The sequence below is a fragment of the Centruroides sculpturatus genome, unplaced genomic scaffold, assembly GCF_000671375.1.
Source record: "Centruroides sculpturatus isolate CEXI.00-Female unplaced genomic scaffold, Cexi_2.0 scaffold309, whole genome shotgun sequence".
NCBI lineage: Eukaryota > Metazoa > Arthropoda > Arachnida > Scorpiones > Buthidae > Centruroides > Centruroides sculpturatus.
Window position 1 is genome coordinate 639,130 of NW_019384521.1, and position 27,732 is coordinate 666,861.

The window sequence follows — 27,732 nt, forward strand, 5'->3', positions numbered from 1 at the left end:
TAGAGAAGATACAATTGGGAGAATTTAAATAACTTGTGCAAACATACTGTGATATGTTTTATTAAAACTATGACACATTTCCAACAAAGAATTGACTTATGCATTCAGCAAAATAGAGGTATCTTCAAGCATCATTTGCCATAGGAAAAAACTGGCAGGAACTCACATTAATTAAGCATTTCACTAAAAGTTTAATTAAAATAAAAAATGTATTGAGTACATTTAAGATAACCTTAAGCTGTGATACTTCAGTTTACTATTTAATAAGAATGATTCTATCAAATAATAATAGTTTTTTTAATGATTTTTTTTTACCAATTTTCTTTCTTTGTTTTGAATGAACTTCACAGATAGCAACAGACATGAACATGCTCAGTGTGGCAACCATATAAAAGTTTGAATGCTCATAACTTCTAATAAATGCATCTTTTGAAAAAATTGTTTTAGATAAAAGTTGGTTCTGATGTAAATCATAATATCCAATAAAAACTAGTAGGTTCCTATTTAGGAAAAATAAAGTTAACTCTGATTTTCCCCAATTGTAGTTCTATCTATGATGAAACTGATATACTCCAAGGGACCACAAAATGGTACTAACATTTTTGATTCAATGAGGTTTTTTTTCGAGGTGTATTTTTTAAGTTATTCCATGGATTGATTAAAATGGACCATTCTGTATATACACATATATTGATGCAATGCTGATTTGTACATTTCACCAAGCTCTTCTAATTCAATAGAAAATACAGAGTATATTTGTGAAATTTCTGTTGTTGTACATAACTGGCTAAAAGCTGTCAAGATATAATAAAATGAGTATATAATTTATTTATTAATGTAAATTTTTCTTTCATTTATCTTATTTACCATAAATGTTATACATCATAAAATATAATGTTAAATGTAATAAATTATATCTTATATTTTGAATATATTCTATCACTTTTTGAATATTTGTTCTTTTGTATTATTTCTTTTTCCTCTGTTCCAATTTAATATTTTTAGTCTTATGATGGCTCATAAATCAGATTGAAAATATTTCCACTTTAAAATATTGATTCACTGTATATAGCATAAATTTTTCATAAAATGACCATTTACACAAGTCTATGCTGCAGAAAACAAACTTTGTCAAACCTGAAATCTTGTTTTTATAAGAACCTAAAATGAATTTCAGCTATCATCTTATATTGAATATTTTCACTCATCCTCCAAAATAATTTTATTCTCAACCAATGGTGTTCTTCGTTCTTAACTGCCTATCTTAAAAAGAAACCAGACTTATTTGGACCAATTACCATTTCATCAGTAATGTTACAACTTTTTGAATCTTGTTTGCATTGATGAATATATTCTTCTATTAACATTAAATTACCCCTTATTCAACACTGGTTTCCATTTTCATTCCATGTCTTCTAACTTAATGATCATGCAATCTACAAGTTTAAACATTTAGAGCTTAGTCAGCTTTTGTTATATACTTGGATATAAAACAAACTTTTGACTCAAGAATTTCAAGTACTCTGTTCAAAATTTAGGTGCCAAATTTGGTCTTGATCCTGTTTTCATACATGATTTATCCTTTTCCCCCCAAGCTTTTCATGTTAAAGTTGGATTTTTGAGTTTTGCTTTAGTGATTTTCCTCTTGTCTGCAGTACTCAAAAAGGTTCAGTCCTTATTGCTCTGTTTTTTAGTTGCATATATTAGTAAATATTTTAATAATATACATTCCAAGATAAATGCTTATGCTGATGAAATTCAACTAATTAACAACAATCCTATCTCATTATAAATAGAGTTAAATACCCTAGCTGACATGAAAAATCCAAACCTAATACTAACAGTTAACATGTGTAAAACAGTTATTTACTTTTCTTTTGCTTGAAATCTTCCTACTCCAGATTTCTTTTTATTGAAAACTGTTGTCTGTCATGTTCAACGATCTTAATGCTTGTTAAACCTAATAAATAATGAACTTGATAACATTTTTATGTTATTTACTAAACTTGCTACTTTACCTTTCACTAATTCTATCAATGTGGCTCATACTAGACTGAGGTTTCCCAATTTACACAACTGTACAGGTTATTTTGATTAAATTTTATATTTTAAATTTTTTAATGTCTTTTATTTCTTGATAAAGCTTGGTCTTTATGTCCTGATTCTAATGCACATAAAAAATCTTGTCTTTCTATTCATAAATGTCAATTAAGTATAACTAGAGGCTTTTTTTTTATTTGTGCAGTATCCTCAATAGGACATTCAAGACGTTCTTTATTTAGACTTTTTTTATTTTAAAAAGATATGTAAAGATTTACTGTATCCTTGTTGATTTTTTTTGTATTATACATCTTTTAATGTGTATTGTAGATTTTTATGTTTTATTATTGTAATGTATTATATTTTATTATATTTTAATCAAGTGATTTTATCTATACTAATATATAAAGAGGTAATGTTTGTATGTAAGTAAGTTTCGTTGCAGCAGGTAATCTCCGAAACTACTCATCCGATTTCAAAAATTCTTTCACCAATATTTAGAATGGAACCTCAGGGTGGACATAGGCTGTATATTATTCCGTTAAACATTCATATAAATTAAAATATATAATCGAGGTTAAGGCTTTTATGTCCAACAGATAGCGCTACGAGTACGACGCCCTAAGTTTGCTTTTCTGCGAGGCATTATGCTTTTCTGTGAAAATGAACTAAAGCAGATCATCTTCTATCTATCTATATAAATAAAAATGTAATGTTCGTTTGTTCCTACCGATTCCTTTGAAATTTTGACATAACGCTGCATTCGAATACGCAAGTGTTTTTATATAATATAGGTGTCGAAATTCCCCCCACTGAAGGGAGATGGTTAGGATTAAGGCTTACGGTAAAGAACTCTGCTTCTATTTATACTATTTTAAATGCGGGTTTTTGCGTGTTTGATTGCGTTTTAATAGGGTACATCAACAGAATGTACACTAAGAAGGGATTTTTCGATATTTCCCCGTGGGGGAGAGGGACAAAATTAAGGCTTACCATGAAGAACTTGTCTTCTATTATATTATTTTAGATGCGGGTTTTTGCGTTTTTGATTGCGTTTTAATAGGGTATGTCAAGAGAATGTACTGTACACTAAGAAGAAATTTTTCGAAAAATTTCCCCTCACGGGGGAAGTGTTATACATTTATAATAGATACATTTTGAGCCACAACAACGCGTGGCGGGGTCTGCTACTATTTTATATTTTTATTATTTTATATATTTCTTATATATTGCATGTTTATTATTGTTGGTTTTTGCTTTTACTTTAGGGTCTATTATTAGGGGCAGTTGTTTCTTGTTCACTGGCATTACCTTTATTAAGTATTAAATTTAAAAAACTTTGTAAATAATACAATGTTACCTTAAAATATATTATTGTTGTTGTTCTGAATAAAAAGACTAAATCTTTTAAATTATTTTATCCTACAAAATTTTGACTCCTAGAAAGAAGCTTATTTAGAGATATAGAATGTTAAAGCAACTTTCATATAGTATGTTAGAAGTAATAATATAAAATAGAAATCTCACCTGGAGTTTTTTCAAAATTCATTTCTACATCATCTTCACTTAAATTCAAACCAAGGAGTTCCTGAAAAGCTTCTAATGAATCACTGGCAGAATCTCCGTGAAAGAGATAATCACAGACAGACAGATTACCTTGAGGAAGAGATGCAAATACTCTACGTGGAAGCTCATGAACAACATGAGGATCTAGATAAATATAAAAACAACAACAAAAATAATTTAAATTTTTAAAATAATGGATTAAATTTTTATTAATTTCTATATAACTTTTTAACTTTCCTGAAACTTATGACTACAGTAATATAATACATGATATCAAAAAGTCTTCCAGATATTGAAAAACTGGTTAATTATAATTTTCTATTATTAAGAAATTTTAAATTAATGTAGTTTCTTAAAAAATATGTCTGAGTTAGTGGGGTACAAGACAGCAGAGTTTTACTGTACATTACTTCTAAAAAAGTCTCCAGTAGTATGACTTCTCCAAAAACAAAATATTCAATCTCAACTGATTTGAAAAGATATGATTAATATGTTCAGTGATAAAACTACTTTTACTTATTCATGCCATATGAAACAACAATAAATGCTGTGCATTACAACAATTATAGATCATTTTCATGAGAGAGGTTGTTCTGAGAAAAGGACCTTGGTCCTTTTCTCAGAACAACCTCTCTCATGAAAATGATCTATAATTGTTGCATTTTCATGTGAGATGTTATTCTGAGAAAAGGACCTTGGTCCTTTTCTCAGAATAACATCTCACATGAAAATGCCACACCATATATAGTAAATCTTAAGCATTCTTTCTATAATCCTGGTCTATAATCCTAAACAATTGTTTGTTCTGAATTGTTTAGGCTACTACAAAAACATTCAGGAGGAATAAAATTGAGTAACAAAAGATATAAGAAATACCATTCTTGAAAGATTAAAATAAAATATTACATAGAAAAGAAATTCTAATTATCATCAGTACAGTATAGTATGTTCTTTTTTTTATACCATTTTGATAGAATTTAACTACAAATTGTTCTTTTTGAACAATACTCACATATTATGTACAAATACATTACCTTGTTGTTCTTCATCTATTAATAAAAGATCTTCACATTGTATTTCACATCTAGAAGTCATACTTCTAATAATATCATGCTTAAGAACCTGCATTGCAATTAAAATAAATTTCTATTGTAATGAATATAGCAAAAAACATATGTAATAATAAATTTTATTTAATCTATTAATTAAACACTGTATTTTCTCAATTCTAAGATACATCATGAATTTAAAATTAAGTTTAAAAATTTTTCATGAAAGAAAAATTTTTAAATTATCAATCTTATTAAGTTTTGTTAAGTAACAAAAAAATTAGAAAAAGAACATAAATTCTATAAAATAATTAGTAACAAAGTAATTTTGTTGATTAAATCAATATTATGAACATACAAATAATTTTCAGTGCAATACTATGGTTCTGTCTTCTAAAACCACGGTGTACAATGGGTAACATTGGAAAGATTTTAAAATACAGCCATTAAAAACACCGCAAATACATTTTCCAACATTAATACGGAAAACCTGTTTTCTCAATCTATTTGTTTCCAATATTCTTCTAAATGTTGGAAAATGTATTTGCTGTGTTTTTAATGGCTGTATTTTAAAATCTTTCCAATGTTACCCATTGTACACTGTGGTTTTAGAAGACAGAACCATAGTATTGCACTGAAGAGGAACTTAACATTTATATAAGTCCGAAATGCACATGTGGAAACAATAAAAGAAGTGTCTAACGTGAAAGCTGTAATGATAGTCTACCAAACTTAATGTCGGATTAAAGAGACATACATACATAGAAAAAAATTAGTGTTAAGTTATTTTTAAGTTATTGTTACATTATGTTATGTAAGCTAAGTTTTAGTACCATTTTCTTTCTCCCTCGCCTCTGCCACCAGTTTACATCTCCCCCATTGTCTATCCTCAAAGGTAAAGTGAAAATAAAACTANATTTTTAAGTTACTGTTACATTATGTTATGTAAGTTAAGTTTTAGTATCATTTCCCTACTCCCTCTCTTCCGCCACCAGTTTACACCTCCACCGTCGTCTATCTTCAAAGGTAATGTGTAAATAAAACTATATTTTTTTATCAATTATTATTCTATTATCGTTATTTATACATTTATAACTACAAAAGGCACTTTTCAGTGTTTTCCTTACTAAAGTTTTTTTTTCAATGTACTACTTAGCATTTATTTGAGTGTGTTTTTCATGTTGGAATGGATTATTTGCTTTTACATGTAATCATATGGGAAAAAATGATTCACCTAACAACATTTTCATGATATGATCTCAGTTTAGGAACAGATTAATTTCGTATCCTGAGGTAGTATTGTGTATATATATATATATATATATATATATATACACACACACATTGTCATTATGTAGTTGCAAAATTTTTAAAAAGTTCACTAAAAATTTCTTTCTGAGTTCAAATATATTGAAATATAAATGTTTATCATGAAGAATAAACAGATTCAATTAATAATATAACAATTTATTTTTAGTTTATAAATACAGTGGAACCTCGGTATACGACCTTAATCCGTTCCTGATGTTTGGACTTATACTGAATAGGACGTATATCGAACCAACCTTTCCCATAAGAAATAACGTAAAAACGATTAATCCGTTCTCATGTAAAAAAAATGGCTGGCTTTAAACACCTCGCTTTCCTGGTTAGTTCCTGTTTGATTTTTCATGAGATCAGCATGTATCTTTTTCGCTTTCTCGCAAATAATTGCTTCTGATAGGATGTCGCCAGCACACTGTTTTTCAGTTATCCAAAGCAAAAGCAATTTCTCAACATGATCTAATGTCTTCGATCTCTGTTTAGAAATTGATTTAACCCCTTTCGCAATGTTAGCAGATTCAATAATGTCTTTATTTTTCATGATTGTCAATATCATCGTTCTCGGAATACCTTATGCAACAGTTAAATCTCGAACACACATGCCACCTTCATATTTCTCAACAATCTCTTTTATCAGTTCCATTGTGATTCTAGTAATTTGTTTTTTTAGTTTTCTTTTGCTTTTTGTTTGCCTTTTTGCAATTCATGATTAATAAAAATAAGAAAATTTTACTTACAAATTAAAATCAGAAGAAATTTAACAAAGTTATAAACTGTGGCACGGAGAACGTCTAGTCTGGTCTAGTACACCAATAATGCTACTTGTTCATAGATGGCATGTATAATTGAATTAAGTTGTATACCGAACAAAAGTCATATACCAAGCAAAATTTTTTTCGTCCAAACAGGACGTATTCCGAATTTGACGTATTCTAAAGCAGACGTATACCGAGGTACCACTGTATTTTCATAATTTTTTAATATATTTGAAAGAAACATTTGTTGAGTATAGATATTTACCTGTATTGCTTCTTTAACAGTTCCTTTATTGTGAATATAAGCACGACATTGAATTGTACCCTTAACTGTCATTGCAGCAGAACATTCTAAAATTTGAGGATCCTTATCATCACTATTGTTTAAATGCTGAAAACAAAAAATAATAAAATTCTTAGCACCATATAAAAAAACATATTAAATTGCTATGAGCATTATATTATAGCTTCATTATTATATAACATTTATGAAATATTATAAATTAAATTGTACTTATGTTATATTATACTAAACAACATGAATTTTTACATTATAGAAAGATGTTTTGATTGAGCTGCAATTTGAAAAAACTGTAGATCTATAAATTCCCACTGTTGTTCATCTGCCTGTTTGTCCTTAATCATGAGAACAAAGTTACATAGATAAAAGCCAAGATCATATATGGAAAGCTTAGGGACAAAAGGCCCTGATTAAATATATACCAGGGATGTGGAGTCAGAGTCGTGGAGTTTTAGTATTTTAGTCAGAGTCGGAGTTGTCAAAAAATTCCCCGACTCTGACTCTTTTTACTTACCAACTTGTTATGTATATAAAACAGAAAAGTATTGGAATCATGTCAAATTTGACCCTCTAAGTCTTTTTTGCAAATCTACACGTTTGGAGATCTCCCAAACCCCAAAAGAGTCAATAAAAGGGAAAAAATTAGCGCGCGCACGTGTCTTGGCATCTAATTTGTTTAACTTCTTTATTTTTTGTTCTGAGATATTAAACCATATCTCAGAATGGGTAAAGTTTAAGAAACAAAATGTGGCGCTGTAGCTTGCGTATAAAGGGGCATTAATACTATTAAATTTTGGTTCTTAATTAAAGGTGAACAGGGTGAAGACATAAAAGGGGTCATGTGTCATATATCTTAATGAATATTTCACTTGTTATTAACATTTGAAATTAAAAAGAAATAAAATAAAACTCGTCTCTACCCACAAAGTAAGCTCTTTTTGCCATTTTATAATAGTACAGTAAAACCTGTTAAGATGTTCTCGCCTAAGATGTTAGAATGTGTATAGGGACATGATTTAGTTCAACCACTTTAACGCTTAATAAATAACTCCTGTGTTAAACCATCTAACTCCGATTCTGACCATTCTGACCACAGAAATTATTAGGCTTCAAACAGAGTGAACAAAATCATTCCCCCATACAGTCTAACATCCACACATATAGAAAAAAACCTCAAATCTTTTGCATATCTTGAAATTTCAAGGTGTCCTGAGTCCAAAAATGTAAAAATTTTGGAGGGGACATTTTTCGACTGAGCGCTACACTTTTCCTCTGTTATATAACGGTCAGAAAAGTAAATATTATCGAATACATATTTATATATTACTTAGAGGAGTCATTTAGCTTTGGAATAAAAGGTTTCTATGTTCTATCTTTATTAGAACTCTATTTATTGAATCTTCTATTCTGAGGTCACGTAATGACATCAGAATTTCCAGGTCTCTTTCGGTAACAAGTCAACCTCTGGTCGGAGTCAGAGTCGGTCAATTTTTACGTGGCCCCACAGCCATGATATATATGAACTTCTAAAGCAAACCAGAAGAATTCAAAAATTTCCCCTGAAAGGAGTTAGATAGATGACCAGCATGACTATTCTAACAACAAAAATATGATTTACAGGGTCCAAGACACTACTAATTTGAGGTATGATTTTGAAATCATTAAAATATAAAAATAGTTTTCCAGCACTGCATAGCATATTTATCTACAATAAATATAAATATTTTTTAAAAGAAGCATAAACATTAACAAAAAAAGCAACTACATATATATATTTGTAATTGCAATAAATGTATCTTTAATTATTTTGAAGTTAAAAAGAAACAAACACTATCAGACATCCAGGGGCAGATCTACGTAGGGACTAATAGGGCTTAAGCACCGGGCCCCAAGTGTCAATGGCCCATAAATATTGAATTATCATCATAAATTTTTAATACTTTTTCATTAACAATGAGCACTTAACACGTAGTAAAAAATAGTTAATATTAATAATATAATAACAATGGTAATTTATAGTATTATTTGTTTTATTGTGATCAATTGATTTCTTAATCTAACAAAAAATGGGGCCCCATTGGACTTCAATAGGCCCCAAAAAATCTAGATTCATCCCTACAGACATTAAATTTGGTAGTGCCAGTAGACTGTACAAATTTTTAAAGCCAATTAATGAATTCAACTTTCAAAATTCTGCACTATACATTAGTAGAAGAATTAAATAAGATTCTAATGCAAAAAACTGTTTGGTTCTATATTTTTCTTTTTTCAAAAATTCTCAAAAAAGGATTTTCCCACAGAAAAAGAATTAACTTTTTAATGCCATTTGCTGGAGGTCATGTGTATAGTGAAACAAGTTACAATCAGCCTTAAAATTGATAACTATTAAAAAAGTAATAGTTAACTTTGCTTACCAAAGGTAAAAATAGATCTAATGCAAAGTATTGTTGGGAAGACTTATTTGAATGCTTTCCTTTTTTTCCTTCCATGCTTGGATCTAATAACTCTTCGTCTTTACGAAATTTTCCATTAACTAATGCTGCAGCTCTGCTGGTAGTATTGAAAAATGGTAAAAGTCCAATTTCAATTTGTTTTAATAATGAATGAGTAATTTTATTTTTGTCGACAGGTATCCGAAAATCTAAATTGAATTTACATTCTAGTTTATGCCATTGAAATACCCCTGAAAATTGTTTCCATTCTGCTGGCTTTGCTGAAGACTGAAATTAAAAATAAATACTTTTAAAAGTGTTCACTTTTTGTTTCACTTTTATACATTTAAAATTTCCAAATTATTTTATTCAAGAGTTTAAATTAATATTAAATTATTACATACTTACATTAAATTTGTAATTTTATACATATGATTTGTAATATGTAAAATGAGTATTGCTAATATATATTTTTTCATATATATTCAGTTTTGCCTCAATTTAAAATTCTTTTGTCATTATCAGTAATATTACAAACTTTTTATGTAAATCAATTTGAAATCAAAGATTCTTACTTAATACAGAGGTGTAAATAACTCCTTATAAACAAGTTTACAATCTACTTGAACTATAATTTGGCATATTGAAAATGTTATTGGATATTATAATAGAATGTACTTTATTTTCTGAACTATAATAATTCTTTTTCATATTAGTGTTTAGTTTAACAAATCAATTTTAACATTTTTAAACATTTCTGTTTTGAAAGACTATTATTTAATGTACTCTTAATACTAAAATATTTCATTAAGATTAATAAACAATATGTCAAGTATATTTCATCTATTTGTTTGAATTACATAGAAATTTAAAATTTTGAGATAACTATTTTAACTACTAACTCTATAAAAATTAAATAACTTTTTATTAACAAAAAATAATAATCATTTGCAATTAAAAAAAATTTAAATTCCACATTAATCTATCTAAATGTATATTATTATTTAATATTAAATTAATATCACTTAGTGCTTAAAACTCAATAGTAAACAGAAATATTTAATATAATTTTTATTACATGCATTTGATGCATAACTTATTGAAGAGCCGTAACTAGGCAGGTGCAACAGGTGCATTCGCACAGGGCCCATTTGGAAGGGGGGCCCAAACTGCTGTTTACAAGGAATTATAGTTTTAAATCTTACATTTTTCCTCTTTTATTGGCGATTACATTTTGCCTTATTTAGACCCTAGATGTTTGCTCACCAGTGTTCCCAACCATAGCGACTTTTAGAGGGACGTAGTAAGATAGCGGAGACCGCAGACAAATCAGCCAAAAGTAGCGACTTTTGAAATTTTGTTTATTTTTTGAGAAATTTTAATTTATGTTTATAGTTTTCAAATTTATAGATTTTTCTCTACTTTATAGAGCTCTCTGGCGATGACTAATATTATTACAATATACAAAACTGTATTTCTAGATTTTTCTAGTGTGCAGAGCTAGAAATCTGTAAAGGTAACATTTTGTAAGAAAAATAAATCTGCCCGAGGATTTTTTTAGTTGCTAAATAGAAAATGTGGTAACTCTCGAATAAAATCTTAGTCTCGAGGTTGTAAAAAACGTGCAGAAATTCTGACATAATTTTTTGCTTTATTGTGATACGCATATGTGTTGTATACCTCAACGGCGGATTAAGCGGTAAGCGAACTATGCGGCTGAGAAGAGCCTCGAAGGGGCCCCCCGAGGTCTTTAAAATGTTACTGAAAAAAGGCTAAATTTTGCTTTCTCTATGGCTCTTCTTTACAATACATGAGTGTTGCTGATTTAAAAAAAAATCAGCTGCAGTTCTCGTTATTAAATATAGCAAAGATTTAAAAAAGTATGAATTCACAAGTGAAATTGAAAGTTTTAAGTTTGAAGTAACAACTCTTATACAAAATATAGAAACTGCATCTCCACTTAATATTCTACAGGCTCTTCATGATTTTGGCTTAATTGAGTCTTACCCAAATATCAATGTCGCTCTTCCAATATTTCTAACTCTTCCCATTTCTATTGCTTCGTGAGGGAGAAGTTTTAGCCAGTTAAAATAAAAAATTTACTAAGATTAACTATCGGGCAAGAACGATTGTCCAATATTTCTATAATTTCAATAGAATACATTATCATTAAAAATATTAATTACGATCATGTAATTAATGAATTTGCTAAAATGAAAGCCAGAAATGTTCAATTAAAATAAATCTTATTAAAAATCTATTGTAATATATTTGTTTTATTTTCCCAAACCAAATAAATTAAGGGGCCTAAATGCAAATTCTTGCACAGGGCACAGGGCACAGGAATGGCTAGTTATGGCTCTGACTTATTGTGATTTCACACACAACTTACAATATTTAATGTATTGCAAGTCAATTTGGACTTGCAATGTTCCAGTAAAACTAATTTTTTTTAATTTTCATGAGTTTCTGTAGTCATTTTATTTTAACCCTAGTTTGCCAAGTTTTAAGTGATTTGCCAACCATTTTATATCAACATATAATACATCACTGTTCTGTTATTCTGATGAAGAGCTTCAATACAAAATAAAAATAACACATCAATTAAAAGCTTATTACTTCTAAAACCCAAAAAAATGTATGCATCTCTAAGGCTTGAGCTTCATATTTCTAGTCTTAACCAGGAATAAACCATTCGGGACTACAGAAAAAACTTGTGACTGGTATTTTTCTTTTCATCAGTCAGCACTAGAGCTATTGACGACAGTTTAAATGGCAATAAGTAACAGTATTGTAAGTTTATGTAATGAAAGCAAAAACATATATTATGTATGCTGTATATGAGCACTATGTAACTAAGCTGAGGGAGCTTAGACACTTCATAGCCCCAGTAACTACAAGTCTGCACATTTCTAAAAACTAAAAACAACACAAATTGAAAAGTTAAGTGATTTGTTTTCAATTTAATTTCTATTTCAGCTAAGCTCTATACTATTTGAAAATTATACCAGATAATTTATGGCAATTGCTAAAACTAATTATTTCAAAAGAGACAAAGTGTGACAATTCCACATAAACTGTTAATTTAGCACTAAATTTTCCTTTATAACAATTTTTAAAAATGTGGAGAATAAGGTTAATGTGATAACATTACAAATATTGTGTAATTGATTGTGACTAAAACAACTGAATAGAAATAAAGAAATTAAAACATTTTCAAATTTGTGTTTTATTCTGATTTCTGCCAAACTAAAAGTGCAAAAACTGTGAGTTGCATAATTTGAAAAGTCATACTACCTATTGTAGACAATTTATTGAAGTAATCAATGAACCTTTAACTCCTTCAAGATGTGTGTAGAATTTACAAACATAAAAATGATGTAATTTTAATTTTTAAATGAATATTTGCTTTTTTTGCAGTTATTTATGGCCTATATCCAGTGATCTAGCTAATTCACAAGAACATTTAATACCAATATGACAACTAAATACCATTTGGCACTAAAACTGAATTAAATGTAGTCAAAGGTATAGTTTAAAAGAATATACCTTGTATACATTAATGTTCTTCAGAATGAATGATATTCTTGTTTATGATTTTATATTCCTATTTCTTTTACTTGTTTCTTTTTTGTATAAAAAAACAATAAAAATATTTGAAATATAAAAGAGATTCTATAAATTGAAAAATAAAAATCAGATTCACAATACAGGTAGGCCTCCTACAACGCGGTACCTTTACAACGTGTTTTCGCTCCAACACAGTTGGGAAAATGCAGTAATTTTCTTACAACGCGGTACTTTTACAATGCGGTTTACGGTATTTAGAAACGAATTATCTTTCACGTAACAGAAAAATCGCAACGGATCACGTGATACGAACCGCAATTTGGCATACAGAACTAAATGTCTTCGAAAACAGCTGTTTGTCGCTGTTGGCATGTTATTTATTCCCTTGAAAGTTTCAGGGGAAGACCAGTTTCTAGCCAGATGTGCATCAGTTACCGTAAACACTCAAATATATCACTAAATTTTCCATCATTTATACTGTTTCAATAAGTAGGGACAGCAAAAATGGTCCAAAATACAGTATACACTTCTATTGGGTGTATATTTTTAACAACATAGTGAAGAAAAGTTATTTTTTGTGATTTTTACAGTCCACAAAACAGATTGAAAAAATTTTAGCCATAACGATGCCGAATGAAAAGTAAGGACCATCATTAAAAAGGAAATTTACAACTCTTCAAAGATAGAAATTTTGGATCGAATTAAAAATCAAGAGCGGATAGCTAATATTAGTAGGCATTTTAATTTAAATGAGTCAACTATTCGGTCGATTAAGCAATCGGGAGAAAAGATTAGAAATTTGGTCGCATCCAGATCATCTATTCTTGCGAAAAATGTTGCTAGTCCGAGAGCACCTATAATGTAAAAAATGGAAAAAGCGCTAATATTATGGGTAGAAGATATGAACAAGAAACAGTTGCCTTTAAATAAAACTGCACTTAAACACAAAGCCTTAAAAATATTTGATTATTTAAAACAAATGGGACAGTCGTTAGCTGCAGTGGCGTAGCGTGGGTGTCAGTCGCCCGGTGCGGAGGAAAATTTCGCTGCCCCCTTATTTAGGTATCTCAATTTAAAAGACTAAAATTCAGTTTCATCACAGAATAAGTAATGAACAATTCCGTGCTCATTTCAATCGGTCCGAATCGTAGGTGCGACAAAAATATGAAATGAAATGATTCAAATTTTTACAAGATATTATTATTGTTTATTGAGAAATTTTGCGCCCCCACTATGCTACGCCACTGGTCAGCTGATGAAACCAGTGTTAAATTTGTGGCTACCAATGGCTGGTTTGAAAAATTCAAAAAACGCCATTCAAACGCCAAGTTTTTCTCTTTTTAGAACCGAATCCCAGTCTTTGTATTGAGTTGGTGTCTCCTGTAACGCGATTTCTCACAACGCGGTATTTTCAAAAAATGTATCTACCGCATTGTAGAGGCCTACCTGTATATAATTTTGGTTTTTAGTGAATTTTGTTTTTTCATACTTTATGTTCTCCAAAAAGTTTGCCATGATGAGCAAAGCATATTTTTTAATTTGAATAGTCATTGATATACAAAGCATCATCAATCAATCAAATCAATACAGTAAGAAAGTTTAAGAATGATTTTTTCAACATTAAAAAAAAATTACCTTGACTTAAAAATTTTAAGATTTGATCCTTAATTTTGGAATAAGCAAGGTAATTTGACTCTCAGATTTTGTAGCTAAGAGTAATATCGAAATTCCTATTCTTGAATTTTTCTAAATTACAATTCTTGACAATAATAATAAAGAACCAATAATAATGCATTGCTACTCAAAAAATTCCACAGGTAGTCATTAATTATACTATCACAAACATGTTCATTGTACTATTAGTAGGAAATGATTATACAAAATCATTAATTGACAAAATTTATGCCTCAAAATTTAAAAATTGTCATATTGTATTGAAAAGAATAATTAAATTTATTACATAATCAACTTTTAAAAATTATTTTTAAATACCTCCTTTAAATAATAGTGTAATGTACATAAACAAAACATAAGATATTTACCTTATAGTCACTAACATCAAATGTTCGACATACAAATCTAAAAGAATTAAGGAGAATAAATGAATATACTATTTTATAATATTTTAAATACTAATTTAAAACAGGATACTTTTGTGCAAATGTAGCAATCTGTAGAAGAATCTTCTCTGTGTTCTCATGACACAATGATAATTTCTGGTCTTTACTTAATACTTTAAATATAGCAAATAGAATCTGAAATGCAATAACAAAAATTTATAAAATAACTGAAATAACTAAATAAATTTTAAATAAATAGTATGTATTTATAAAAAAAGGGCTGATGAATATACAATTTAGAAAAAATGTAACAGAGACAAAAAATGTCTTCACTTTTTGCCATGTCCAATCATCAGAAATACTTTTTTAAATTATAAATTTGTCAGCCCTTTTTTACAAATGAAATATTATATTTTTAATTGTGCTGGGATTGTCATCTGTAAACTTTTAGACTGTTTTGCATTTTTTTGCAGAAGCATAGCCTCTAAAGAAAGGTCATCTCTGTTGTGGAAGACTGTTGTTCCTGGTGATTGGGCATGGCAAAAAGTGAAGACATTTTTAGTATATGTTATGTTTTTTTAAAATAATATGTATACCAAGCACTCATGTCTCAGACTAAGAAGAAACTAAATGGTATAGAATAAATATGTTGTAAACAATATACTGTTTTATTAATATAGTAAACTTTTGCTGTTTGAATTGGCAAACTCATCCACAATCTCCTTACTAAAGATATTAAATCTCATTGAATATTGAACAAAACAAGATTTCAGTCATTCTTCTAACATGAAATTTGTGAGATATGTTCTAAGTTGCCATAGATTGGACAATGTTTATGCTGTTGCTGTAGTAACAGGGAAAAATGGTTTGGATTTTCAAGAGTTTCTTCGGTTTTCAAGAGTCTGCTACATCATCACTTCTGCTATGAATTCATCCTCACCAACGCATTCAAGGACTGACTCATAACTTTTGTATAAGGTACAATAATTGTCTTCATTAAAATTAATATGTCTTTGAGATAACAGACTGTTGAAATTGCTAACAATTTCTTCTCACTTTATGAATCTACATTCAATATGACTGTTAAGTTCATTTAAAAATGGTATAAACACTATCACTCAGTAGTATTCTCCTGAAAACTCTGCTTCAGTGCTGGTTAAGATGTTAAGATTACATGATATAATTTCCAAAAGGATTTGGCAGCAAATTTGGAATTGGCAATTTTTAATAGTATTTATTAGTTTCAGCTGCTATTTTTTCTCTTTCATAATATAATTTTTTTCTAAGGCTTTTTCCACACCTTCTTGAAACTCACACTAAATTGACACAAACTGATGACAATCTATCTAATTTAACAGTAATTTTTCATTGTATGTTCTTTGGAACTTAGCATAAAGTTGCTATTGAAAACAAATCATACAGAACATTCCTTTTGACGGAAAAAGTAATTTATTTTCTATAATTTACAATGAATATGCATTTCAGGCTCTATGCCCCTCTTCAGTCCTTATTTTATTATGTATATCGGTAAAACTAAAAATAATTATAGTGACAATTGGAATAACTAATTATTAAAACCATGGGATAATACAACTAAAACTGTTAAAATAAAAATAATTTGGTTAAAATGTATAAATTTGACTAACAGATGTAGTAAAAACATAAAACCAATAAAAACTGGATAAAAAAACAATATGTAAAGGCTTTCACTGTATGTTTATCAGGAAGTTTGATATGTTATACAATACAGTGGATTAAAAAAGATCAAGTACCAAGTATTTTTTCAGTTTTGAGTGATTTGTTTTTAGTGAAATTACATTTACGGTTTCTTGCAGAATAGACTATTGTTTGGAAAAATCAAAGGAAGTTATATACAGATTCAATGGTTTCCAAGCAATTTCTGATGATTAAAAAGTTAAAATGCTAAAGTTATAGCAACATTAAGGCTATGACAGGCACAATGAATGTAAAGTGCCACCACTCTCTCAAATCCTTGACCATATAAATAAGATGTATCAATGGCCATTCTCCTATAAAAATTTGATTGCACTTGTGACTGGATTTGTCACAAATACAAAATCTATAAAATCATCTTTAATCATTTTTATTTACTGTATAACATATAGGTATAAGTTGATTTAAACCAGAAATGTCTACTGTTTTGTCAACTAGTGAGAAAGCTTTACATTGATTAATACTTTCTACTAACTTTCTCAAGATTTTTTATGAAAAATAAAAATGACTTCATTTTGCATTCTATTATATATACAGTTAGTTTTGATGCTGTCTCTAAATGTTTTTTAATAGATCATGTTTAGTAGTTCAATACTAGAGAAGGACACAGAAGTTATCATTTAGAGCAGGCACTTCAGTTAATATTTGACCATTGTTCTTTGACTTTTAATATCTCCAAATGCATTTCACCCTGGCTATAACAGGACCTCTTCAGTGAACAGTATTTGTGATCCTTTATCCACTGAAGAGGTCCTGTTATAGCCAGGGTGAAATGCATTTGGAGATATTAAATAAAGCTTGTTCCTTTTTAGAAGAAAGTTGTAGTCTTTAGTTTTTTAATTAAGTATTCTCAAAAACTGGTAAAGACTGAGAAGAATATTTTCTTATGGTAATTTTTTACAGTTTTTTAACTTTTTACTTTTTTGAAATATAACCTTTTAACTAATAAAACACACCAATTCCATTATTTAAATTTTTCATAAAAGAAATAAATAGTTATTTCACATTTCATCTAGTTTCAGTTTTTTGTATTCTGTTGTAGTTTTTTAGTAGTCTGTTTTGTATTTCTGTTTTCACATACAGAAATCAAGGCACACTAGTTAGCCATAAAGTAATTAAAATAAAATATGAACAACATGTATGCAATTGTTTATATTTACTTACAGTAGTCTTTGTTTAATCACATTGTTCAAAATGACTGAAAACTAAAATGTCATTTTTATACACATTAATCAGTCTCAATCATTTGAATTTTTTATTGTCCTTCCATATCTGAGGCAAGTTCCTCAAATTTTTTGTAGATATTTTTCTCATTTATCTAATGTATAATACTAAACTAAAAGACAAAACAGCACATCACCAGTTAATGGAGTTGGAAGTCAAGGACAAGATTGTAAAAAACGAATATAAGCTAGACATTTGGTTTTGTTTCTCAAGAACAAAAATACACATGAAATCTTTTTGAAATCTTCTTTTTGTACTTTCCTTTTTTTCCAGTTCACTCTTTATAGTATTAATAAATATAATAATCATATCTCTCTTAATATTTAAAATAATAAGATTATTATTCAAACCAATTGAATCAAAAATAATTTATCATGTATGCCTTTTCAATGAAAATTTTTCTGCAATAGCCAACCAGACTGATTTTTTTAACTTATGAGGATTTTAATCCATATAATTTGGATCTGATTTATTGTATAACCAATAATACTTCCTTACCTCATCTGCAAATGTTTCTAAATTGTTGTCAGGCAACCTCTACCATTTTAAATTTCTCACTGCACCTTGAAACTGATATAATTGCATATGATCTAATTGCAAACTATATCTTTTTGTCTATTTGTTGACTGTTATAAAGAGAAATGTTATGAGATAATGAAAAGTTAAACTTTCCTGAACTCTCTTTTTAACCACATTTTCAGTTATGGTAAAATAAAAAATGTTGCTGCTTTAAATTTCTGTCTTCATTTTTGGTGCTTTATCTACACCTGTAGAGTCAGTGTTTTACACTAGGTCCTGGAGCAAAACTCCATTATACGTCAAGGACTTCCATTGATTTATTTAACTCACTCATTCTTGTTTAAAAAAAAATATATACTTTTCAACATACCTATCAAGCTAAACATCCCAGTTTTTTTTAATTTATATGCAATCTTTAGATTTTAGGAATAAGATTAGTATCACATAATGGTACTAATCTAATTCCTAAAATAATGATATTTATTGTTTTAATACTATAATTTAGAAAAGAACTCACTTTTCATAATTATAAATTCAAAAAATTTTTTAAATTTAGAAATTCTGTTTTTATATAATTTTCAATAATTTAATCTCAATGTAATTCACTTTTGTGACTAATGATCCTTGAAAAATTAAACGTATGATCAAATAATCTCAAACTGGATAAAATTAACTCTGTCAAAACAAAAAATCTTAAATTCCAGCACAACTAGGGTATATGATATAGTTGTTGGCCATTTAAAAAAATTTTTATTTAAAAAATTCTATGACATAACAAAGATTAAATTGAGAAATATTAAACTTACTGAATATTCAATTTTTATAGTCTTTCTACTGCCATTTAGATATTACAAATGCCAATCATCAAAGTGAGCCTTGTTTTATGAAGATGCAAAATTGTATGTTTATTGGCCAAATACAACAAAAGAAAAACATGCAGGATATTTTGCTATCTACTGGCAGCTGTAACTTGTATTAATATTGTCATGTAATATTTCCAGGAAAGCTTTCATAGAACTCTTATTAAAGAGATTTAAATTCAAAATGAACAATAACTGTATTAAACAATACTACTTCCACAGACTTACTTCTAGAATACAGTTATGGTAAACAATAACTGTATTGTTTACCATATTTTTATTTGCTAATTTTTTCAACCTTATTCAAATGCCATCATCAGGCTAGACAGCATATATTATACAAATTCTATATTGAATTTGTATAGTATATTTCATGAAAACTTTGTTCAAAAGTTCTTACAATTGAAAGCAGTTTAGGCTGATGATGACTTTTGAATAAGATTGAAAATATTAATGAATATAAGTAGTTGTGCTGGAATTTAAGATTTTTTTGTTTTGATTTATTGAATTTAATTATTAATGAAAGCTAAAATGATTCCATTTTATTTTTAAAGGTAATTTTTAAAACTGTATTTACTTTAAATATAAAAAGTTTGAAAATAGAAATTATATAAAAATAAAATAAAAATTCACAAACTTACTTGTCTTAAATTATGTTGTAATTTGTTTAATTCATCTTGTCCTGCAATAACAAAAATTCCTAATATATCTAGTCCACCTGGCAACATTCTTGTAACCTAAAATTTCATTAAATAATAAATTCAAAAAATATAATTAATTTAATCACTTTATAAATAATTTGTATAAATGAATGTAAATTATACATTCATTTATACAAATTATTTATAAAGTGATATTTCATACATAGATATTTATATAAAACTTCAAATAAATTTTTAAAATATTAAAGACAGTTGATCACCTGTTTAGCATGTTGACAAATCCAATTCTCATTCAATTCATCTTGTATTTCTGGTTTTTTTTTCACCTGTTTTCCTTTCTTCGAATCCTTTTCTTTGTCAGAATCTTTAACAGCCACTTCATCTTGTGAAGGGGTTGTGCATATGTGTACAACAATATCCTTTTGAAGAGTGCTCTTTAATACAAAAAAATATGCATTTAAAATAATTTCATAATAAAATTTAATTACTTTAATTAAATTTAAATCTATAGTTTTCGGAAATATTTTATAAGTGGCTAAACCTAAATAAAACATATTTTTAAGTATAGTCTTCATCTTTAACATTAAACTTAAGAATATTTGATAAATATAATTTAAATTTGATTGTACTTTTCATAGCAAAAATATTTCTTAATTATTAGAAATATAAAATAATGTTCCTAAATAAACAGTTAAATCATGAAATCAAATCTCAGATGTCTTAAAAAAAATTAGATGATTAAAATATTTACAAACTCTATATTGAATGGTACTTTTTCACAGACAATTTAAATATTTTCAAGAAAATCAAACCAAAATATATTTCAGAAACATATAAAAAGCAATAACTTGTTTTGTTCTTCTAATATTTAACAAATAACTGTGTAAATCATTTAATAAATTATAATAATAAACAAATTGGATTGAAGATTTAAGATTATAGCTTTAATCAATATGATCTACAGAATGACCTTTATTGAGGATAGTATGTAAATTGAAAATATCTTTCTAAATCCTTGATGGTTAAAAATACTGATTATAATCATTATAATTATTATTATTCTGAATTCTATATTTCTGATAACGTTTTCAATGATTGAAATTACAGCTCAGCACAGGTTGTGTGTATTCAAAAGGCAATTGAAAAGCAGTTGCAGGTTATGAAATGGAATGAATTATATGATGATTTTAAATTGCAATTATAAACTCATCAAACACTTTTTCTTCACTTGAATTCACTAAGAAAATTTTAGAAAGTGTGAAAAATCCTTTGTATGCTGTAGATATTAGCATTGTGATGTTTATTGTGAACTAAAGATACACACATGCATAACAATCTCATTCATTTTCTGAGTGTCAATCCATGTTTTAATTATTATTATATTATTAGATATCTCTCATTGGAGTTTTATTTTAAAAGCTAATACATTTCTAGTAAATTCCTTTCCTGTATACAATGTCATCATTTCAGAAAACTATTTAGATACTTACTGTTATGTTTATTATTTGTTAACTCATTACAGCATTTAAAAAAAATAAAAAATTTCAATGATTAAAATAATTATATACATTTAAAGCAATAGCTCTAGCTCATTTTTGCAATGTTTCTCTTGTTTATGCACAACAGAATTATTTTCTACCATATTTCTAACAAAATCAAAATGAAATATGGCATTACCATTTAGATTTCTGTTTAATTTTTTAAATTCTAGAATACAAATCTGCTTTATATTCATTAAAGGAACATCTGTTTAAAATTTATTGTTTAATAACTTCAAAGTCAGAATATACTACTAAGATAAACAAAAATTAAGTTTAAATTTAAGAGTTGGAAGAGAGAATGGATAAATACCTTATCTATTCTCTACAAGTGTTTTATTTCTTGGGCAAGTTCTGAATACTGTTATTTATTATTATTATTATTATTATTACTACTACAGTCACATGCAAAAGTTTAAGACCACCCATAAAAGAACAACAAATGTGACTTACAAGTATTTTTATTGAAGAATTGAAATTAAACTCAGTATTTTTTTAGCACCTCCTTTGTTTTTAATCTCTGCTGCAATCCTGTTAGGCATATTATAGATCAGAGAATGACAGTAGGCTTGAGAAATCTCTGTACACAGATATTCTTTATGACTTTAACAAGTTCCGTAACACTTGATGGTTGCTTTTCTGCCACTTTATTTTTTAAAGTATACCACATATTCTCAATTGAGTTCAAATCTGGGCTGTTACCTGGCCAGTCAAGCGCCTGAATTTGCTCTGCCGTCAGATAGTCCGTAACAGTTTTTGACTTGTGACACGGAGCCCCATCATGCATAAAAATGGAACATTGATGAACATGCATGTGAAGTTTCAACTTATCACGTAACAAATTAAGATACTGACTTCCATTCATAGTGGTTTTAGGCAACAGGAAATACAGAGCAGCAGTACCAGATGCAGACATTGCACCCCATATCATCTGGCTTGGAGGATGTTTCACGGTTGGACTCGTATATCTTTTCTCATATCTCCTTCCCATTGGGCGGCGAACACTTCTAGCACAAGCAGAAAATTGCTAGATACTTGACTCTTCAGAAAATAACACTGCACTCCACTGTTATACTGTCCAGTTCTTACGTTTCTGGGTGAAAGTCAGTCATTTCTTTTTCATATTTGGGGTAAGCCAAGGTTTCCTAGCTGGTTTGTAGGATAATAAAGCGAAATCTTTGATCAAATGTCTTAAAATAGTACTCAAACTGATGTTGGTGCCCTTTGCAGCCAGTGTATGTTTAATCTTCTTGCTAAGGTTGTTGGAGATTTCACTACCATCCTTCGGATCACATGATCATCACGAGCATTCGTTTTTCTTGGGCGACCGCTTCTCTTCAGGTCTGTGCATTTTCCTGAATTGTTAAATTTACTGACAGCTTGATGAACAGCAGTCTTGCTAACATGTACCCTTTTAGCTATTTCATGTTCAGAAAAGCCGACTTTATGCAGGGCCACTATTTCTGCCCTTTTTTGCAACAGTAAGTGATGACTTTTTACCCATTACAATGATTAAAAAACAGCACCTCTATGGTTAAATCCACAAAACAACTGGCGATGAATGAATGGGGTGGTTATTTATGTCAGTCAAAAGTGTCTGATGCATTCAACACACAAAATGATGCAATATTCTGTGTAAATGATGCTATGCTTTAAAATACAAAAACTCAGCTGCTGGTCTTAAACTTTTGCACACGACTGTACTATTGTTAAGCCAAATTTCATTGATTAATTAATAAATGAGCATGAATATAGCCTAAAATTAATCTGGTCTTTAGTCTTATATTTAGTAATATTTTAAGGCTTTAGTTACATTGTATATACTGCATTATCACTGTTTAAGAATAATTATTCTGAAGTTTCTTATCTCCCACAGTTGGGTTTCTAGTTCTATAGTATAAAACTAGCAGATGAGCCAGCATTGCTTGGGCAAGAAATAACAATAGCAAAGATTAAGATTATTAGATTATTTCTTACTTCTAACCCTTCTATTATATTATATTATTTAATTTATGTAACTACAAAGATTATTTTATGTATGGGTTTATCACACTGAGTGGCCAATCTAACAATCAAAAATTCTTTAAATTGTGTACAGTATAAGAATAAAGAATTTTTAAAATGTGTTAGATTGGTCACATGATGTGATAAACCCATACATAAGATGACATTTGTAATTATATAAATCAAATACTATAATATAATGAACATTAAAACTAAAACCATATAAAGTGTGAGTAGCCAGGAGTACACTCCATAGAAACTGTACCACTTACTCAGTACAGATTAAGTGAAATCTGTTCTCAGGAGTTCACGGATCGAGAGATCCGGTCTCAAGTCAAAGGATAGCCTTAAGGGCGTTAAAAAGGGATCCAAATTCTGAGATTCAGATCCAAGTCAGGATGATGACACCAGTTAATCAGTTATTTTACACTCGGATTAACATGCATTATCCCTAACTTGTGAGTAAGAGGAGCAAAGGAAATTTAACTACAAACGAGTATAAATAACCAATATTAACCAAACCATTTTTATAATGATAAACAAAACATGTAATAAATCAAAATATAAAAGTATACAAAAGAATAAACCTAAACCTAACCTACTACTTAGCCTAATCTTATTCTAAACCTGACACATGAGAGAGAGTTCACATCAATCTATCTCTGATCATATTACCTTCATCGGGTCTTTCGAATGTTTCTCTGAATGAGGGTCTTCTTCAACTCTGGGTATTCTTCTTCCAACAGTTTCTTTGGAAAGTCCTTTAAATAACTTCTCTTTTAACAATCTTGTCGTATACTTCGTTTATTGCTATATATTTATAATTTTCATTTAACTGATTCGTATAACAGACTTGTATGACATACACTTTGTATGACGACTGCCTTTATTTTATGGCGAGCTCTATTTTTGTGGCAAACTCTTTTAGTGTAGCAACCTCTTTTCGATAGACTGCCCCGAATGGCAGGAAAACATCCTTTTTATTTGCTCTCCAGTAACGTGTGCAAAACTCATGCAACTCATCTTGAGTCGGCCTGGGAAAGGAAATCAACTTCCTTTCAAAATCGAAAGTTTCATCCGTTTTTTGTAAAATTTGTTAAAGTTTAAAAATATTATTTTCTCTTAATTTTATAATTCTTTTTCTCAACTTTGTTAATTTCAAAATGACCCTCTCCTGAATTTCCAGATTCTCACAAGAGTTTGGTTATTTCAGCCTACCATTATCACATTTATCATGATACTTGGATGGTATGAAATGACACAAATTCAATGGTCAAGTAGACATAAATTGAAAATATATCTTAAATTTTTCAGATATAATATTTTCTAATGTTAACTTTAAGAAATTGTACCATTCACAGCCAAATATCAAATGGTAATCTGTGAACAAATCAAATTTTGGAAAACCAGACGAAATATTAAAACTCGGCATCCTCAAAAACCACTTAAATCATATTTTGTGCTCACCAGTAAACATGCACAGTATTATGTAATTTTCCTATTCAAATGCCAAATTACCACTTGTCTGATAGAAAGGAGACTGTTGCGATAGGGGGCTGAAGTAATTTGACCAAAAGTAGTAGTTGTCCTCATGGGAGAGTGGATGCTCAACAACTACTAATTAATATTGGCCTACTATTAATATTTGAAAAGTGGTCTGTGTTCGACAAGATGTGATGGTTGTGATTGAAGTTCCTAACTTTGACATCGAAAAGACTTCATATAAAACTTATTTAAATAAAAAAATCTGGTAAAAATGCTAGAAGAATTTTTTTATGTGATAATAGTGTTTAAATTTTGGCAATAGATTGTATAAACTATTGGGAAGTATGTTCTTGTAAATATTGCATTTATAGAAAAATTATTGGGTTGCAACTTGAAAAAATTGTAGACCTATAAATTCCATCTGTCATCCCACCTGTCTGTTTATCCTTTCTTAATCTCAAGAAAGAGTTAGATAGATGAAAGTCAAGACCAGATGTGGAAAGCTGAAGTCATATATGAACTTCCAGTTTGGAATGGAAGTTCATATATAGTTAATTTTGGCTTCCTGACTGAAGTAACATAACTTCCTGGAATGGAAGTTATGTTACTTCAACTCAAACTTTTTCCCCGAATGGGGTTAGATAGATAAATGACATGACTATTGTTAAAGGAAAAGCATGATGTACAGGGGCAAGAACTGCTAAAAGAACTGAGAACACTGTGACAAACAAATTTCAGCCTATCACAATAAATAATCACTCATTAAAATTAGTTTGGTTTATTTGCTCACAGCAAAGCAACACGTAATGATTGATCTGCCGAGGAAATGCACCCAGAAAGACTTTTATGGGAAGCCAATCTCTATTTAGGTGTTATTAAAGTGAAGAAAACGTAGAAACTCCACATGGCCAGTCCGTTGGCTGTGCACAAACCCACGATTAACTAACTACCAGTGTTTGGGAGTTTTATCCACTTAGCTTTTAGAGGACACTTGTTAAAATTAAGAAAGAAGTATTTTTCAAAATAATTGCCCTAAACAAATATATTTCTCCAATGTTTTTGCCAATTCAGGAAATGTTTCAAAATAAGTTTGTCCTAAAAGAAATTCAGGACAAACTTTTTGAAAAATTTTCTTTTATTCATATAAGTTTTTTGACTCAAACCATTTTACTTTTAAATTCTGTTTTTTTTTTCTTTTAAACTTTAGATAAAGGAAAAGGTTACAGTAGAGCATCGTTTATCCAAATCAATTGGGGACTGGAGTTGTTCGGATAACTTATTTTTCGGATAACCGATTATGTATGAAAAAATATATTAACCTATCCCATATTGAAATTTTTCTCTGTTGCATGTTGCTTTGCGTTGAATTTTCATTGATATTAAGCCTAATGTAACTTTTAAAAATAATAATCGTGTCTATTGTATTGTTAAAAGTTATTTCTTTATTTTTTACAAACAAAATAAATATATTGAAACATAAAAACAAAAAAAAATTATACTTAGAAGTTAATCTAGTATCAAAAATGTTCGATTCAGCATGACACACAGTCCTCAGGAAAATACCACACATATGTGTCAGTGCTGCCAGCTAAAACACACACATCAACAAAAAAAAAATATTGGAGTAGCCCAAGATATAGGCAAAGATTGCAGTGCCACAGCACTAGCAAAAATTTAAATTTGCCGACTGGAATTCTTTCAAATAACCGACGTTTAGGATAACTGACTTTCGGATAAACGACGCTCTACTGTATTAGGATCTATATTGGAAGAATAGCAATTTTGTGTTTCACTAGATAAGTGATAATTGTAATGGGTGTTTTTATGAAAGAATATCCAATTAGTTTTGTCATTTCAGAAAACTAGTTTGTATAACTGCTATAATATAAACATATTAATTGTTTACTGTTCAGAAAAATTCATAATGCGCATGTCATGTCAAATATATCACTAACAGTCTTATAATGATTCATCCGGTTTTGAATTATTGATGCCACTCATAACATCTTGATTTTGATAAATTTGCTTTCTGAAAGCTTGATAGTCAGTTGACACCAGGTCTGGGCTGTAAGATGGATGAAGCAGAATTTCCTGGCCCAGATTTGCCAACTTCTCTTAGGTTAGCTTTGCTATATGTGCTAGTGCATTGCTGTGGTAGTATCAGACTAAGTTTTGGATGAAATTCTTTTATCTTGAAACACTGAAGTTGTGTTAATTCTCTGGTGATCAACCAAGGATTATTGTCTATTAATTGCAGGAGATTATCATCATTATCAATAGTGGAATTGTTACTTGGATGGGATTCATCTTGAAGTGAGAAATCACCATCCTTGAATTTCTTGAACCAATTGTAGAAGGTCTGCACGTTGACTGTGTCCTCACCAAATGTTTTGTAGATTTGATCACAAACCTTTGTTGCATTATGGCAACTTTTGAAGTGATAGAGTAACAGAATGCAAATGTGTTATTTCAAAAGTTTCGTATTGTCAGACATCACTAATGCATCTATTTCCAACAAAATACGTGATGAAATGTCCCTGGTTATTCTGTTTAAATACCCATATTCAATATGCTAGAACATTTTTTCCAGTTGTTTCTAGAAAAAAATCA

General features: G+C 28.9%; 1 protein-coding gene across 2 annotated transcripts in view; it reads right to left on the reverse strand.

Annotated features, from left to right (window-relative positions):
• The window catches only part of LOC111622755 (protein odr-4 homolog), a 38,037-nt gene that overhangs the window by 8,294 nt on the left and 2,011 nt on the right, over window positions 1–27,732 (reverse strand). The window contains exons 1-9 of one of the 2 annotated variants that reach the window (XM_023365182.1): window positions 24,313–24,759; window positions 20,356–20,529; window positions 20,075–20,170; window positions 15,188–15,291; window positions 15,079–15,115; window positions 9,449–9,754; window positions 6,999–7,124; window positions 4,641–4,728; window positions 3,568–3,750 (exon numbers count right to left, since the gene is read on the reverse strand). In XM_023365182.1, coding sequence (XP_023220950.1) covers window positions 3,568–3,750; window positions 4,641–4,728; window positions 6,999–7,124; window positions 9,449–9,754; window positions 15,079–15,115; window positions 15,188–15,291; window positions 20,075–20,170; window positions 20,356–20,529; window positions 24,313–24,318 — 1,120 coding nt within the window. In that variant the 5' untranslated portion in view covers window positions 24,319–24,759. Of the gene's footprint in view, window positions 1–3,567; window positions 3,751–4,640; window positions 4,729–6,998; window positions 7,125–9,448; window positions 9,755–15,078; window positions 15,116–15,187; window positions 15,292–20,074; window positions 20,171–20,355; window positions 20,530–24,312; window positions 24,760–27,732 lie in introns of those variants that run through there. The other variant, XM_023365181.1, reaches the window with a different exon arrangement.